The 17,983-nt window shown below is 42.6% G+C and overlaps 1 protein-coding gene across 3 annotated transcripts; it reads left to right on the forward strand.

The window, feature by feature from the left end:
- The first annotated feature begins 3,279 nt into the window (after positions 1-3,279).
- EMP3 (epithelial membrane protein 3 (MAM blood group)) lies at positions 3,280-17,517 on the forward strand. Of its 3 annotated transcripts, none has more exons than XM_014052465.2 (5): positions 3,280-3,338; positions 8,302-8,387; positions 13,535-13,637; positions 14,173-14,313; positions 15,143-17,517. In XM_014052465.2, exons 2-5 carry the CDS (start codon positions 8,310-8,312, stop codon positions 15,310-15,312), a joined length of 492 nt encoding a protein of 163 aa, XP_013907940.2. In that variant the 5' UTR covers positions 3,280-3,338; positions 8,302-8,309; the 3' UTR covers positions 15,313-17,517. The 3 variants fall into 3 exon arrangements, with proteins under 3 accessions (XP_013907940.2, XP_013907941.2, XP_087570025.1); XM_014052466.2 differs by lacking the exon at positions 3,280-3,338 and adding an exon at positions 7,939-8,042; XM_087713899.1 differs by lacking the exon at positions 3,280-3,338 and adding an exon at positions 8,068-8,196.
- The last annotated feature ends 466 nt before the right edge of the window (positions 17,518-17,983 follow it).

The following is a 17,983-nucleotide window of genomic DNA, read 5'->3' on the forward strand; positions in this document are numbered from 1 at the left end:
TAGATATTAAATAGGAGGAGGGACAGGACCGAACCCTGCGGCACACCATAATTGAGGGGCCTTAGGGTCGACCTCTGCCCTCCAACCAACACCGACTGCGACCTGTCCGAGAGGTAGGAGGAGAACCACCGGAGAACGGTGCCTCCCACTCCCACCTCTCGCAACCGTCGCAGAAGGATACCATAGTCGATGGTATCGAAGGCCGCTGAGAGGTCAAGGAGCACAAGGATAGAAAGCAGTTTCCGTGCTGTAACCAGGCCTGAAACCCGACTGAAAGGAGTCGAGATAATTGGTTTCATCCAAGGACCGTCGGAGTTGAGAGGCCACCACTTTCTCAACAACCTTCCCAACAAAAGGCAGGTTGGAGACTGGGCGATAGTTGCTCAAAATGGCTGGGTCCAGAGATGGTTTCTTCAGGAGGGGTCTCACCACCACATCCTTTAGGAGGAGCGGGAAACTTTCCTCCCGGAGAGAGGTGTTAACTATCGTCCGGATCCAGCCGTGTGTCACCTCCCTGCTGGTCGAGACCAGCCAGGAGGGGCACGGGTCCCGTATACAAGTGGAGGCACTCACCGCTCCCATGGCCTTGTCCACTTCCTTAGGAGAAGCAAGTTGAAACTCAATCCATAAAGTATGCTCAAGACCTTCCCCCGGTACCTCGGCTGGTACCGTGCAATTGGAGTCCAGCTCTGTCCGAATCCGAGCGACTTTATCCGTTACTGAACAATACTTACAATATTTGTTCAGTATTGAATTTGTTCAATACTGAACAAATTCCTCAGCTCTACCTTGTAAAGGGTCATCCGCATCCCTCCCTTCCAAGAGGGAGTGGGTTATTCTAAACAAGGAGGCTGGGCGCGATTCAGCGGATGCAATAATGGCAGCAAAATGCGAACATTTCGCCGCCTGTATTGCCACGAGATAGGCTCTGATAAAGGCTCTCATCAGTGCTCGGTCTGACTCAGATTTACTGGCCCTCCAGTGGCACTCTAGGCAACTCTTTTGGCGCTTCATCTCCTGGAGTTCCTCGGTAAACCAAGGGGCCCTCCTGGATCCGCTGCCTCGGAGAGGTCGCAAAGGCACAATCCGGTTTAGAGCCCCCGCCGCCGCTGTATTCCAGGCAGCGACTAAGGACTCCACCGGACTGCAGACGAGAGTGTCAGGTATTTCTCCAAGCGCCATCTGAAATCCCATAGGGTCCATCAGGCATCTGGGGCGGAACCACCTAATCGGTTCCTCCTCCCTACAGTGGGGGATTGGCTTCCAAAAGTCAAGCCTCAGTAGGAAGTGATCAGACCATGACAAGGGCAAGGTCTTAATGCCCTTCAACTCTAGATCACGTCTCCACTGCTCCGAGAGGAATACGAGGTCAAGCGTGTGACCCGCCGAATGAGTCAAACCCCGAATTACTTGGGTCAAGTCCATGGCTGTCATGGAAGCCATGAACTCCTGTGCCCCATCAGAGCGTTCACCAAGGGTAGGCAGGTTGAAGTCCCCCAGAACCATAAGCATGGGGAACTCTACCACCAACTCGGCTACTGACTCGAGGAGCGAGGGGAGGGCTGTTGCAACGCTGTTGGGAGGTAGGTACGTTAGCAACAGACCCACTTGACCTCCAAGGTCCAACTTCATCAGCAGGGACTCACACCCGACAAGCTCTGGAGCAGGGATCCTACGAGGAGCTAAAGACCCTCGGACGATGACGGCCACTCCCCCACCCCTTCGATGGGGTCGCGGCTGATGAAGCACCTGAAAACCTTCTGGGCACATTTCAGTGAGGGGGACTCCTCCCTCCAGGCCCAGCCAGGTTTCAATAATACATGCCAGGTCTGCCCCCTCGTCTAAAATTAGGTCCCGGACGAGGGGAGCTTTGTGAACCACAGACCTGGCATTTAGCAACAACAGCCAGAGACCAGGGCCCTGACAGTTCTCGCCATCTGGCCCTGGAGTGGAACTAGCAGGGCCAGAAGGAGGGATCTCTGTGACATAGCGAACCCTCCTTCCCCGGTAATGGCTAGCCCTGAAGCTCCCGTCGTACCTGCCCCTCCCCATCATGACCGGAATGCTCCAGCCCACTCCCGTACTCGTTGACCCTATTCCCCCCCCCCCCCCCGTGGCCTCCGCTCTCTCCGGCAGGCCATGTATTTCAGACATTCTGGGACGGGAGATAGGCTGAAAAACAGCCCAATGTAGAAACCGGAAGTCCATTCCCGAACTTCCGGTTTGCGTGTTGGGCAGTTTTTCGGCCTCTGGATGCTTCAGGGAAGCCTCTGGAGAGCGAAAAGTGGCTGAAAATCAAGGCCGAAAATCAGCTGGAGCTGACAGGGCAACGCCTCACATCCCCTCAGAATTGACTCCATATGCCGCCTGTGGCACGCATGCCATAGGTTCGCCATCATGGTAGTATCCAGTAGCTCCTATAAAGGGGGCTCTAATTAGATGTTATTTATGAATTTTCAGCTGTGCAGCATCACTTGTACAGTCGGAGCCAAGACTGCCCTTTCCTCCCCATTTGTCTTTTTGGTGAGACACAGGCAGAAATCCAACAGGTGACTTTTTCCCAAAGGGCAGGTGGAAACAAGTGCAGGTAGTCCTTGACTTATAACCATTTGTTTAGGGACCATTTGAGGTTACAGAGGAAGTGAAAAAAAGTGACAACCACCTTTTTTCGCATATTTCACACATAGCATTCCCCCACGGTCAGGTGATCCAAATTAAGACGGTTGCATATTTATGACTGTTGCAGTGTTCCCCAGGGTCAGGAGATCCCCTTTTGCAACCTTCTGACAAGCAATGTCAATGGGGAAGCCAGATTCACTTAACAACCGTGTTACTAACTTAGCAACCGCGGTGATTCACTTAACGGTGACAAGAAAAGGTCCTAAAATGGGGCAAAACTCACTTAATATCTTGCTTAGCAATGGGAATTTTGGGCTCAACTGTGGTCATTAGTCAAGGACTACCTGTATCTGCCTCTCCTTGCAACTACTGGCAAAAAACCAAGCAGAGGCACCGACAGAGGGGAGTGACCCAACCCTCTCGGGCGCCTTTCAAGCGACCCCCGGCCCACCCTTTTCCCCAGTTCCCTTCTCGAAAGCATCAGGCCAGCCACGCGCTCTCTGTTCCCACCCACGTGGCCAGAAGCCAAGGGCAGGGCGAGGGGAACGTGGTACGAGCAGGATGAACTAAATTTGTATTAGAGAAAAAAGAAGAAGAAGAAAAAAAAAAAGAAGCGGGGGCAGTCCAGAGGAAAAAAACTTCCGAAGAAGTTTTAGAAGTACTGAGCGCCAACGGAGACAGATCGGCTGCACCCCTGCCCAGCCCTGCGCTGCCAACAGGTAACTAAGCCCACACGGGTGGACGAGACGGAGAGAAAGTTGCGAGTGGGTCGTTCTGAGACCGATCGAAGTGGGAATCGGTGTGGGGGGGGCGAGTGGACTTTTGGAAGGGTTTAGGAGGGATCTCATCCGTTTAGACTTGGAGAGGCGGGAAGGCGACGGAGGATAGCAAGCGATTACTTTATTCTTCTGGAAAAGGATCGGGAGAAGGGAGAGAAACGGCGCCGTCCTATCAGACGGCCGATCTACTCGCCCCCCTCCCTCCCCGCCATCTAATCTAATCCCTAAACCGCCCATCCTTTCTCCAGCGATCGCTTTTCTCACCCGCCCAACATCCATTATCCTTCGCGCCTTCTTTTCAGAACGCATATCGTTGCTTTCTCGAGTTTTTTTTTAATTGTTTGGCACCGTATTTTAGCTAAGCCCGTAAGCAGCAGTCTTTTAAAAAAAGAAAAAGAAAGAGTCCCAAGGCATGTTATGCTTCCATTCCTCTATCAAACTTTTTATTTAAAATTATTGGGGGGAAAGGTAGTGGATTAGCCGCCAATGGAGGCTCCACCCCATGCATCCCCAAATTTTAGCCAATCGCGATTCTGAATAGATTTCAAAACGCCAATTTTTGGGAGGCAGGGGAATGTTGCTGGAGAACTAGCAGGATGCTGGAGTGCCAATTTTGTTTTTTGGCATAAAGTAAATTTTTAGGGCTTTCGTTTCTGCCCCCATTCCACACCGACTTTATTGGAGAAAAATCTGGGTGTGAGAAGTTGTAAAGAAGTGGGTGGACTATGATTCTCCTCCAGGTGTTGTCCCATTGAGGTTTATGGCATTCCTCACTTTTGTCCTTGCCATTTGTTGGGGCTGCTGCTAAGAGTTTCCATTCAACATCTGGAAAACTACAGATTCCCCACTTCTGGATTATGTTCTTCTAAAAAGGGTTTATTACATCACAACCAAATGCAAAACCCAACTCGCTTATTGTTGATGCCTTTGATTGCTTTCGGTTTGCTGCATCCTGTTAAGCAACTTTTAAATGTGGCTGAAAAGCTTTTAAAAATGGCCTTGCAGTGAAACTGCTGGATTTCATGCAGATTACCTTGAAAAGTTTAAGATTTAAATACAGGCAGTCCTTGAGCTATGACCAAATTGAGGGCCAGACTTTCAGTTGCTAAGCAAGGTGGTTGTTAAGTGAGTCACACCCAATTTTATCTTTTTCGGCATGGTTCTTAAATGAATCACTGCAGTTAGATGGTTATTGGCAATGGTTTCTCTCACTGACTTTCCTTGTAGGAAGCCAGCTTGGAAGGTCCCAAATACTAATCACGTGACTCTGGGCTGCTGCAACTTTTGTAAATACATGCTGGTTGCCAAGCACCTAAATTTTGATCACATGACCATGGAGAGACCTTGACAAGAACGCTTGTAAATCACTTTTTAGACTACTGTTGTAACTTCTAACGGTCACTAAATGAATGGTCAAGGATTGCCTATAGAATTTCAACTTAAACACAAACTCAGAAAAAAAGTCTCACTGGCTCTATATTTTGCTGAATAAATACATACAGAATATTTGTGCTGTAAACTACAGTAGTTCGTTCTATGCAAACTTTCCTTCAATTACAGGGTAATCCTTGACTTACAACAGTTCTTTTAGTGACCGTTCAAATTTACAGCAGCACTGAAAAAATGACTTGGGCGCATTTTGCACACTTATGACTGTTGCTGCAGCCCCCTGGTCATATGATTTACATTCGGATGCTTGGCAATGATTCATATGTATGACGGTTACAGTGTCCCGGGGTCATGTGAGCCCCTTTTGTGACCTGACAAGCAAAGTCAATGGCAAAGTCAGATTCATTTAACAACGGTGTTACTAATTTAACAGCTGCAATGATTCACTTAACAAATGTGACAAGAAAGGTCATAAAATGCGGCAAAATTCAACAAATTTCTCACTTAACAACATAAATTTTGTGTTTTGTAAGTCAAGGACTATCTTTACACTTCTTCCAATGCAACAGTGCTTCCTTTTAATCTTTGCTGCATTATTCAAGGTTTCCCCTATTTTTTTGCAAGGCAGGGAGAGCTGCTAAGTTTGCAGAACTTATTTTTGTGCATGTTACCTTATAATTATGCAGTTTCAGGCATCTTTGCAGAGTAACCAAACTTTCCAAGAAAGGGTGCCTTTTGATTCAGCAGTAGGTTAACCCTTTCACAGCATTCTTACTCTAACCATCCTCTGATCCCCTCCTGGATTGGAGAAGGTTGTTTGCTGCCTAGGTCAGGAAACTCCAATTCTTGGTAAAGAATTAGTCAAGGAAGGGAACGCCTTTTTTAGTCTGAAAAGTGTCACTTGGCAGCAAAGTTCATGTGTAACAGTAAGCAGAAGAGAATTTTTAACAATCGAGCTTTAGTCCATGAAGAATTTCTGTTTAGATTACAAAATGAAGGAAATGCCCCTTCAAACATAATATTGCAGCATTTGTGAAGAAGCAGATCAGGTTGAAAAGCAGTCACATAGTGGATAATGAGATCTGCTAAACTGCAGCCCTACTCTAAGCTGACATATCTGTGGTTATCCTCTTGCTTGCACTCTTATTGTCCAATTAACACCCCAGATATATAGGGATTACAGCTCCCAAAATTCTCAGCCATAGAAGGCAACAGCCCTGTCAGCCCACCAGACTGGGTCTCTTATTTTATTCTAAAAAAGGGAGCTCTTAACCTCTTAGTCCATGGAGTTGAAGATCTATGCATAGATTTCAGGGTGATGGTGGCATCTGTGGACTTATGGGATAACATTTACAACTGATTTCACTATTTTATTTTATTCATTTTAAAATACATTTCTGAGAAGGGGCCTGTAGGTTTCACCTGTCTCTAACAAGGGCCCCAAGACACAAAAGGTTCAAGAACTGTTCAAAACACGAAATGAAATATTTTTTCAAAGCTCAGGAATTTGAAGGCCATTAGTAAGGCTTGACCCCAAAACGTTTTCTTGCTAGAGGAGAAGGACAATGGTGCTATTGTTGTCTCCCACTGCTCAGATGAGATTTTATTTAGGCCACTTCCAATTTCATTTCAGTAATAATACTAGTATGACTCCAATCTCAAAATCATATGATTAAACCTCACCCATGCTAGAATCTGGGGATGAGTAACATGGGACCTCCCAGATATTGCCAAGTCAAAAATTCCAATGGCTCATATCGTTGGCTAAGTTATGGTTGGGGTTAAGCTACAATTTTCAACAGCCCTGGCCAGCATTTTCTATGGTATGAGCTACAATAGAGCTTAAATTAAAGACTTGGGTTCTCCAAAACAATTGAATTAATGGATTAACCAAAATGTTTCCATTCATAAGTTGAAGGTGATGAATTACGGATACTTCTCGGTTTACAAACTATTTGTTTAGTGACCAAAATTACAACAGCATTGAAAAAAGTTACTCATGACCATTTTTCACACTTATGACCATTGCAGCATCCCCATGATCACATGATCAAAATACAGTTGCTTGGTAACTCGTTCATATTTAGGATGGTTGCAATATCCCAGGGTTATGTGATCACCTTTTGCAACCTTCTGACAAGCAAATTCAATGAGGAAGCCAGATTCACTTAACAAGCATCTTACTAATAACAACTGCAGTGATTCACTTAATAACAATGGAAAGGCCGTAAAATGGGACAAAACTCACAACAACTGTCTTGCTTAGCAATATACATTTTGGGCTTAATTGTGGTCTTGTAGAGGACTGCCTGCGGTAAATCTGTTTCAAATGCCAGATTAATGAATACATTATTTTTAATGTACATCTTAAATTGCAAAGTAGGAATGCAACCCATGGATTATGGCCAGAATATGGTCACACAAGTAACCCCACTAGATAATCAGATTTGCTGTTAATGGAATACCTGGTGATAAATTTGACAGTGTGGAAGAAAAACACAAATCTGAGCCATGTTGGCGAAGCTATATAGTGGGGGAAATTTTGGCACTAAAACAAACTGAAAAAAGCAGCTAGCAACAAGAAGACGAGAAAAGTGGAAGCATTTATTGCTTAATTCTAAAGTCAGACCCAGATTTATTTTCTCTGCTCTACTCTGCACTGCACTGCATTGCACTGCCTATTACAATGTTTCTCAACTTTAATAACTTAAGAGTTGTGGGTTCTCCATCACTGGAGGATCTTTCAAGAAAAGATTGGACAACCCTTTGTCTGAAGTGATCTGCCAAGGGCAGGGGGTTGGAGTAGGGGACCTCCAAGGTCCCTTCCAGCCCTATGATTCTAAGATATGTGGACTTCAACTCTCAGAATTCTGAGAGTAGAAGTCCACATGTCTTAAAGTTGCCATGGTTGAGATACACTGGATTACTTCTTTGCCATTTGGAGGAAAACAAACCGTTTGTGAGTGTGTGTAAGCCTCCGCGTGTGCAGTCTTGATGGGACTGAAAAGGGCGGCAACATAGCTAGGCAATTACTGCTCTTTTTCTACCTCCCTCTTCTTGCCCACAACTCACATAATTCTAAAACATCTGGATCAGATTAAGCCAGGCTTACAACCACAGGAATTTAAACTAGCTGCAGGAGCCCAGATACTGCTTTCTCTGACGTGGGGTAGGAGGAAGGAGGAAATACGTTGCATTTAAGGATGGGCTTCAATATCTGAGCATCCTGAGGCAATTTGGAATAAACTGGCTAAGGTCTGAGTAACGGGAGAAATTTTTCATTTGTTTTTCCTTTGGAACTGAGATTTGTGAATCCTTGGAAAGGGACACGGATAACTGGATAACAGGGAGAAAGCTTCTGGAATGCAGAATCTGGAGAGCACATAATTTATCAATTTGAGGAGACATAGTAGGATTAATTTTGCTTGGGAAAACAGTGGTTCCTACTTGCTTTAACCAGCCACGAGGAAGGATACGTGTAAACTTAATCTATGTTTTTCTTCTCTCCATTCAGCTTCCAGGATGAGTTTCCTACTCTTTGCGGTCACAGCCCTCCATGTTCTTATCCTCATTTTACTCTTCGTAGCCACCTTGGACAAGGTAAGTAAGAATTGAAATAGTCCAGTTCTTTTTTAATCTGCAGATTCAATATTTTGTTTGAGAGCTGCTTACTAATTCTACATTCCCTACCCTTCTGTGCTCAGTGCTGTTACGTTACAATTCTCAGAATTGTCCAGCCATCTGGATTTCATAAGGGGTGCTTCATGATTTAGTAAGCTCAACTGTAGAGACAATTTCCTCTGGCTCTTTGATGAGGTACCAGGTTTTAATCAAGGATAGTAAATATCTTTGCTCAGCATTTCACTTGAGGGGAAAACCATAGCTACAAGTTAAATTGTAGTTAAGCTGATTTATTGCTTATGCCTATACACAAGAATCTAATCAACTAATATAATGGTCAGCACTAAATTGGGACTAGAGAAGAGTCAACAGAATTCAAGGGGGGCTGATTACTTATGGGAATGTAAGGACTCCAGGCTGATTGCTTTCTTGACTCCACCTTCTCCCAGGTTCTGCCTCTTCTCTTTTATCAGCAAGCGATTCTAACCTTCTTCCAAATTTTAGTATGTGCTCATCATCTGATTATCCAGAGGCTAAAATGTTTACTCCTAGGATAAAGGTTTTACACATATAATAATGTGGGTTAGAATGAAGAAAAAATGCTGAACAACTTACTTATATCCATCATCTCTATCTGTTGCTGAAAAAATGATAAAAATGAAGGTAGTTGGCTTGATCTCTCACCTTTTGCAATATAAGCTTGATCACCATCAACCACCAGTTATGTGGATAGCAAGGCTGGTGTCAAGAGAAGATGGAAAACACCACTTTAGTTTTTAGTTCAGAAAAATAAGAAATTAATCTACCTTGGTTTAAGAGCTAAGAATGAGAAGCAGGCTATGTCATCTGGTTGTTTTCTTCAAGATTGGTTAGGCAAAGACTTTGAACCAAAGGGCATTCAAATGTGCCCCAGATGATCTTGGCTCCTACACATTTACTCATCTCTTTGTTAAGAATAATAAGATTTATTCACAAGCTAAATATATGTAAGGGATGCACATAAACTGATCTGAAGAGAATCCCTTGAAAGTGCCAGCCACATTTTTTATTCAAGATAATTGCTCCTCAGATGTCAAGAATAGAGCCTAAGAGAAGGCCATAGACACTTCAAAGACTCCCCAATGGCAGAACACTTTTGCCTGAAATTCTTCTTGCTCCTTGCATTTCTAATTGGTCTTTGTTTCTCCCAAAAGCAGAATATATTTACACATCTGTAAACATACTTATGCACACCATTTATGTTTTGGGAGAGCCCTCTTAAAAGGTAAACAAAAATGCATTTGGGAAACAAGCACCAACTAACAACTAATGGGGTATATGACACAACCCGAAAAGCCTTTATGAACTCAATTTTTTAACCATTTTTTTAAACTACTGTATATTCTTTTTTTCCTCCTTTAAATTCAAAACAGATTTTTAAAAAATAAAATAAAGATTGTCTTATTCTGCTTTATACTGATCCCAAAGAATATGTCTGTATCCCCATATTTTGTTGCTCTGACTAGTTTTGGGAAGATGATTGATATTAAGCCCCTCTGATTTAAGATGATTGTGTGTTCGTGCGTGTATCTGTTTTGAATGGTGAATTGTCAGTGGCGGCATTTTGAACCTCTGCTGGGGAAAGAGACAGATAATTCTCTGTCTGTGCCTCTTTCCTTGCTTCAGGAATCTGACAAATCCCTCAGGATTAGTAGTTTGTTGATTAAAAAACCACAGAAGCATGCCTGTTAACACAGGAAAAGGCTGGGTTACAGCCATGAATCCTGTTTCCACTTTGAACAATTTGCACATATGACTTGTTTAACTCATTAATAATTTTATCTTGAATGAGGAATCTGTAACTTTCCAACAAAACAAAACAAGCCAAAATTTCCATGCACCTTAATTCCTCAAGACAATCTTTTTCAACTTTGGCAACTTGAAGATGGGTGAATGTTAATTCCTAGAATTCTCCAGCTACCAATGTTGGCTGGGGAGTTCTGGGAGTTGAAGTCCACACATGTTAAAATTACAAGGTTGAGAAACCCTGTCTTAAAATATTTTTTTTGTGACATTTGATAGATACATTGTGTCCCCTGTTGTATCACTTGAAATGAAAGTAATTTGCAAGATATTTGCTTTACTCCCTTTTGTTTTATTTCTTCCCATGCAACCTTTCCCTTTCGCTCCCAAAACTTGATTCTTTAATAGGGTTTCCACCAGTTACATCTTAAACAGAGAAAATCCTTGAGTTATGACCACAATTGAGACCAAAGTTTCCATTGCTAAGCAAGACAGTTGTTAAGTGGACTTTGTCGCGTTGTACAGCCTTTCTTGCCACATTTGTTAAGTGATCATTGCAGTTGTTAAGTTAGTAACACAGTTGTTAAGTGATTCTGGCTTCCCCATTGACTTTGCTTGTCACTAAAAATCATCACATGACCCTGGGAGGCCGCAACCGTCATAAACACGAACCAGTTGCCAAGTGTCCAAATTTTAACCCTTTGACCATGGGAATATTGTAACAGTCGTAAGTTTGAAAAAAGATTGCATGTCACTTTTTTCAGTACCATTGTAACTTTGAATGATCACTAAGCGATCATAAGTTGAGGACTATCTGCAATTGTTTTCCTTTCCCTCCTGGCCACAGGGGAAAAAAGAAAGAAAGAAAGAAAAGTAACCTGTTGGATTTCTGCCTGTGTCTCACCAAAAGGATACAGTATTCTCATGTTCCTGTGCTCATGCTGTACAAGGGATGCTGCATAGGCATAAATCAGTTCCTGTGCTCATGCTGTACAAGAGATGCTGCATAGGCATAAATCAGTGCTGTTGTAAATTTGAATGGTCACTAAAGAAATGGTCATAAGTCAAGGATTACCTGTACAGGTAATCCTCAACTCACAGCAGTTCATTTAGTGACCATTCAAAGTTACAACGCCAGTGAAAAAAGTGACTTATGACCGTTTTTTCAGAATTATGACTGTTACCGCATCCCCATGCCAACGTGATTTACACTGACTCACATTTATGATGGTTGCAGTGTCCCCTCTGCAACCTTCTGACCGGCCAAGTCAATGGGGAAACCAGATTCACTTGAGCATTGCGGTACTAATTTAAGAACTGCAGTGATTCACTTAACAAATATGGTGAAAAAAAATTGGGTAAACTCGCTTAACAAATTTCTTACTTAAGAACATAAATTTTGGGCTCAATTGTGGTCATAAGTTGAGGACTATCTGTATATGACATCTTTTTTAAAAAGTCAAAAGTTCCTCTGTCCACTAAGAGAAAAAAAATGAAGGAATAGAGAACACCTATACCAGGTGTTGTGGCCTGCCAGTGGCTAGCAGAGCTGGCAGCAGATTCGGACAGTGAGGAGATTGGGGAGGAGCATGGGCCAGTCCTGGTGGCTGGGGAAGGCTCTGACGAGGATTCTGCATCAGAGGCAGAGATGGGGCCAAGACCATCTGGCAGTTGTCAGCTGCCTTCAGAGCTGGACAGCAGTGAGGCAGAGGAACAGCTGGAGCCTGTTCTCAGTGCGCACATGCACAGAGCTGCCAGAAGAAAAGAACCGCTCAGAAATTAGGGTCGACTTGGGAATAAAGCCACAGGATAGTGAATGGCCCCATCCACAGGAAATAAAAGAGGAGCAGAAGGGGAGTGGGATTTTGCAGGAAACAATTCGTTCATTAGTTCGTTTCAGGAGTATGAAGATCTGTCCGTGAATCTCAGAGACTCTGTGCCCAGTCTTTCCGTGCCCAGCTCTGCGTTTGGAAAATATTTACATGGCAGCTTTCCAAGCTAGATAATGTCTGTGGTCATAAATTCACCTTTGAAAGACTGTTTACCGGGCAGGCCTTTGCTGAATGTGAATGAGAGGAATTCACATTCTTTAATAAAAGGGCTTTAGTTGAGACCAGGAATCTGCTTCGTGCTTTTTGGGGAAGCCTAGATCAAAACACTAGGAAAGAAGAACGGAGAAGAGAAACATTAGGAGAAGTTATTGGGAAAAAGATTCAGGAATGGCTGGCAGCCTCCAGAGCTTGGCAGCATCACTACGAGACTACACATAAAACCAATTACAGAAGAAAAGCTTGAAGAGAAAAAGTTATGAAAAAATATTTAGGAAAGTCAGAATATTTTCAAATGCTTCTTGTTGCACTGAATACATTTTCCTCCTTGATTCCACAGGCTGGGAAAACAAACTTTACAATTACAGGTACAGGCAATCCCAATTATGACCATAATGGAGCTTGATTGCCATGGTTGTAAGTCATGATAGTCATAAAATGGGTTGGTCACATGACACTTCATTTACAATCTTTTTTTGCAGCAGTCATTAAGCAAATTACCATCATGGTTAAGTGAACCAATGATTTCCTATAAAACCAGAAGTGCTGATTTTGGTTGAAAGTGTTGTAAAAGGCAATTGTGTGATCATGGGACAATGCAAACATTTGTGAATGCAGCCGTGTTGCTGAGTGCCCAAAGTTTGCTATGGGATGTAGGGCGACTGTTAGAACTTTGAATCCAGGTCATAACTAGCCTCAAGGTAGCTGTATTTTAAATTCGATTGGTCACTAAGAGATCAGTAATACGTTTGAGGACTGCCTGTATAATACGTAGTTCAATTTCAAGGATCCATCCATCCATCCATTCTGCCTATCTATCTATAGAAGCAACCTGGAATTAAAGAAAACTTTCTAACAGTAAGAATAATTAACCAGTGGAACAATTTGCCTTTAGAATTTATAGGTGCTCCATCTTTGGAGGCCTTTAAGAAGAGATTGGATAGCCACTTGTCTGAAATGGTATATATAGAGCAGTGGTGGGTTCCGGATCTTGGTGCAACGGGGCCTGGCATCCACCACATGAACGCACACAGTGCGGGCATGCGTCCTTACTTCCTGCGATGCTTGGCAGAGCGTTGCACAGGCGCCGTATGGTCCCTGCGCGGAAGAGCACAAATACAGGTAAGGAGGGCGGGTGGGCTCTCTGGAGCACCATACTGGAACAGTACCTGTTATGGGTTGGAGGAAGTTTATTAATACTCACTCACCCATTAGGAAAGGTGACCTGTTTGGCCTCAGCTGTTTTGTCCTAATTCCTTGTCTCTGCTGGGGTGTTTTATTTTGTTTTTGTTCTAGTCATGGTGGGTTCTGCCTAACGGAGAAACAGTGAACATCTGGAATGAATGTCTGATGGATAACCAGCACCAGAACTGGACTTGTCACCCGGTGTCTGACAGTAGTGAGTATATACTTTGGGTTTTGTGGAAATGGCCCAGGACCATCTATGGCCATTTCCCTTCAAGTGGCAGGGAAATCAGGAGATTCAGGCGGTTCAGATGAGTATAAAGACTTAAGATCTCTAGAAGAATCTGAGCTACTAATAGTCAAGAGAAATGAGAGGGAATTAAGAAGGTATTCAAGGTGGGCTGGACTTAGATCTCTTGTGGGGCATGCAGGGACTCATGACTTTTAAGCATTTGACCCCTCCCTTGTGCCCAGCCTGGTCATCTCCTAGAATCTGCAGGAAAGGGTCAAACTTGGCAAGAGATTGAAGTGAAGGTTGCATACTTGTGTGATATTCACTATTCTGCTTCAAGATAAGAATGCATTTTTCCAAACCAGGTGCCCCTCAGATATTCAGCTCCCAGAATTTCCCATTATATATGACTCATATTTTCTAGCCTTTTGGGCTGCTGGAAACTTTTCTGGAGAAGGCAGATTGATAAGGTCTGTTCTTAATGTTTTTTTTCCTCTTCAATGGTTTCTCTCCCCAGAATGGCTTCATGGAGTCCAGGCATTCATGGTTTTAAGCCTTCTCTTCTCCAGTTTAGCTTTCATTATTTTCATGTGGCAGCTCTACACGATGAAGCGGGGAAGCCTGTTTTACGCCACAGGGATTTTCCAGATATTGACTGGTAAGGTTCCAAATTTAATCATCATTTGGAGGCCGTAAAATCACAGTACAAGAGAAAGGTGATAGCATCTACAAGGAAGAAAGATTGGGGCCGAGTTGTAGGGGAGCAGATGTTTCCATGTGCAACATGTAAATGGAAGGGGACATTGCATAGATCAATGTTTCTCCACCTTAGCCACTTGGAGGTTTGTAGACTTCAACTCCCAGAATTCCCCATCATATTAAGGTCTAACTTAATTGGAATGATATGCAAAATGCTCACTGGAACCCTGGATGAATCTGGTTGTGTTCCATTTGCCCAAATTATCTTTTTAATGTAAGGACCTTGCAAGCCCAAGTTAAGTGAAGTTCAGGAGTGGCAAAGCTTGGCCCTTCAAATAGCTGTGTGGGTGACTTTAAGATGGGTGACTTTAAGATGGGTGGACTTCAACTCCAAGAATTCCCAAACCAGAATTGCTTTCGGGGGAATTCTGGGAATTGAAGTCCACCTGTCTTAAAGTTGCCAAGGTTAAGAAACGCTCACCCCAGCTATTCCAATCAGAATTACCGATTAGAAGTTGTAGTTCAAGAACACCCCAAATATCATAAGTCTCTTCCTCCCTCTCTCCCACACCACCCCTTTCTGCCCACTTAGCTCTAATGCTGTGAATTCTTTGATCTTGGGATGCCTATTGCAGACCTGAATAGGCATCTGGTAAGATTTTGCACTCTAGGAATTGTCTATATTGATGGGAAAGATGTAATAATTTTTTGGGTTGCTTGCTGAAGAAAGGGAAGCAAGATGGAGCTGTAACCTGATCCTAATTCACCTGTTTTTGGTTTCTTCCCAGCTGTTTCTGTGTTCACAGCTGCCTTGATCTACACTATTCACGTGGACACGTTCCAGCAGGGCCGAATGCCCGGCGGCTCTTATGGTCACTGTTTTGTCCTAGCCTGGCTTGCTTTTCCCTTGGCCCTTGTTAGTGGGATTGTTTACATCCACCTTCGGAAAAAAGAGTGACTTCCAACGAGGGAACTTCTCCGTTCACCTTGGAAGGAGACTTGTGCTCCTTTCAATTCAGCTATGCATTCATTCTTCGCAGTTTTTGAAAGCACTCATGGCACGAAATTCTATGCAATGGGTAACTTGATCCGTGGGGGTTCTTGCATTATAAGCACACGGTTTTCTTTTGCATACAAGTAGTTCTCGACTTATGACCACAATTGAGCCCCAAATTTCTGTTGCCAAGCAAGACCATTTTTAAAGTGAGTACCCCGTTTTACGACCTTTTTGCTACAGCTGTTAAGCGAATCACAGCAGCTGTTAAGTGAACCATGTGGTCGTTAAAGGAATCCTGCTTTCCCCATTGGCTTAGTTTTCCAGACGTCAGCTGTGAAGCATCCGAATTTTGATCACATGACTATGGGGATGCTGCAATGGTCATTAAACGTGAAAACTATTTTTCAGTGCTGTTGTAACTTCAAACATGTCAGTAAAGGAAGGGTTGTAAGTCAAGGACTACCTGTATTTATATAGATCTCCCATGATATGGGAAATTAAAGTTGTGCCATCATACACTGGGCATTTCTTTAGTCCAACAGGTTACCATGAATTGATATCATGATGTCATATCATTTTGCCAGCAAAATATTCATGAATATTTTGCTGGCAAAATGATATGATATCATGCCATTCTATCAGCCCATTCTCTTAATATCTGGAGAAATGTTTGCTTCTTGTTTTTGTAATTATGTACATGTAGATTATAGCCACTTTTTACTTTTGCAAATGAGGGAACAATATATTCCTCCTGTAGTGTTCTTTTAAAAAAAACGAATAATCTTCCTTTTTGATAAACTGAAGTATGGCAGACAATTCCCCGACCTTTTTTTAAAAAATAGAAACCAGTTTTATTTGAAATATGTATTTTAATGGGAAAAACATGGCATTGGTAGTATAGATATAAAATATATTTCTTTTTTAAAGTTTTTGCAAATGGAAGGCAAATTGAAACATCATGTAAGAGGATCCTCGTGGGGGGTTTAAAAAAGATTTTAAAATGGAGTTTAAATAAGAATCTGCTTCATAACATGTTGGTTTTATTGCAGATTTTTCTGTCTTTTCTCACTTGCCTCTTGGGACCTAAAATACAGCTTGGATAAAATACCTATTAAATTGCAGTTGAGAAAATCATTGAACTTTTAAAAGTTGAAAGAAGAGGCCACGGGACTCTGTGCTTGTTCCAAATTTTTTAAAATAATCTTTTAAAAAGTGTCCTCTTATTATTGTAACGGTAGGAGCATTTGTGAGGGAGGTCAAAAAAGTGAAGATGGCGGCCATAACTATGCAACTGATACCGCCTTTTGTATGCAACACATATAGAAAATTAGGGATCTTCAGTTATGCACTTGTTTTGTACAGCCATTTCTATTTTTTTTTTACCTCTATTCCCACATATTAGCTTCATCCTGTCTTTAGAATGCTTCCCCTCCAGAATATTCTACATAGGAAAAGTAGATTGGGAAAATAATTACTTTTAAATAGATTTGTGGGATAAAAAGTTTAGTTGGTGGGATGTTGATTGTTCTGTATCTAGAATCTATGTTACTATTCCTTAACCTTCAGATTTCTTTATAGTATATAGGCATCATTTGGCAAGCAAAACTGGGACTGTCAACTGAGTCATTAAGCAAAATAGTCGCTAATTGAAAATCACAACTGCTTGTGATCTCCCCTTTACAGACCTATAAAGGTCATAAATATGAAAATTGACTGCAGTTACTTCTTCATCACCATCAGAACTGTGAATGGTCACTAAATGAGGGAGTCACTAAACAAGGACTAACTTTCAGTAACTTCATTCAGTGAGTTACAATTAATTGTAACTCCCTGCTCAGTGGGTGTACAGTGGCAACAGTATTTGTTCCCACTCGTACTTAAATATTTCAAGTTTTTCTAGCTTTTTCCAAATGTATCTCCCTTTATTTTCAACCTACTGGCTGAAAATTATAGGGACTGTAAGATGCATATCCAAAAATCTGCAGTTTAAGGAATGTTCAAATATTATGCATGTGTACCATCTTTCTTCAACAGGTTTGCTCCTCCTTCAACTTGATCGCTAGCCATAAAATTGATGCTTTACAAATGTCCCCTTTTGTCTTCTTCCAATGGCTTTTGATATTTTATATGTATTTTAGAAATTAAAAAAGCAACAAAAAGACTTGACGGAGCTGTTGTTTTCCTTCTTTGGGGTGGCAAATACTTTGTACTCCCAATTCTCCTAACTTTCACAAGGGAAGCTCGTATTTAGAGACCGTGAAAGATTATGATTTGGATAGCTCTTCTTTAGCTGACACAATGCGACTATCGGCTCCTGTCGCTAAGTAATAAGCATAAAATCATGCGACCACAATGGGCTTATGATATGACTTGTATTTGGTTGGTAAGTACCGGTAAACCACAATGGCTGTAAAGTAAGGTGTCACATGTCTGTGGTTTCTGTGTCCTCCATTAGTTGTGAAGAATGTGAATAGTGCTCATTCGACTCCGATACTGCAGCATAAGCCATGTGCATTGGTTGTGAAGTGCCTGAACGGTGATCAGAGCCGAGAGAGCCGAGGTGGTGCAGTGGTTAAATGCAGCACTGCAGGCTACTTCAGCTGACTGCAGTTCTGCAGTTCGGCTGTTCAAA

This window comes from Thamnophis sirtalis, unplaced genomic scaffold (genome assembly GCF_051295495.1).
Source record: "Thamnophis sirtalis isolate CommonGarterSnake01/CBP01778 unplaced genomic scaffold, rThaSir2_p1.2 scaffold_4, whole genome shotgun sequence".
In the NCBI taxonomy this organism is placed as follows: Eukaryota; Metazoa; Chordata; class Lepidosauria; order Squamata; family Natricidae; genus Thamnophis; species Thamnophis sirtalis.

Excerpts from the sequence above, each read along its gene's own strand:
- EMP3 (XM_014052465.2), top strand. The coding sequence starts at position 8,310 with ATGAGTTTCCTACTCTTTGCGGTCACAGCCCTCCATGTTCTTATCCTC. Across the intron at positions 8,388-13,534 it reads TCGTAGCCACCTTGGACAAG|TCATGGTGGGTTCTGCCTAA; the intron begins GTAAGTAAGAAT and ends TTTTTGTTCTAG. Across the intron at positions 14,314-15,142 it reads GATTTTCCAGATATTGACTG|CTGTTTCTGTGTTCACAGCT; the intron begins GTAAGGTTCCAA and ends GTTTCTTCCCAG.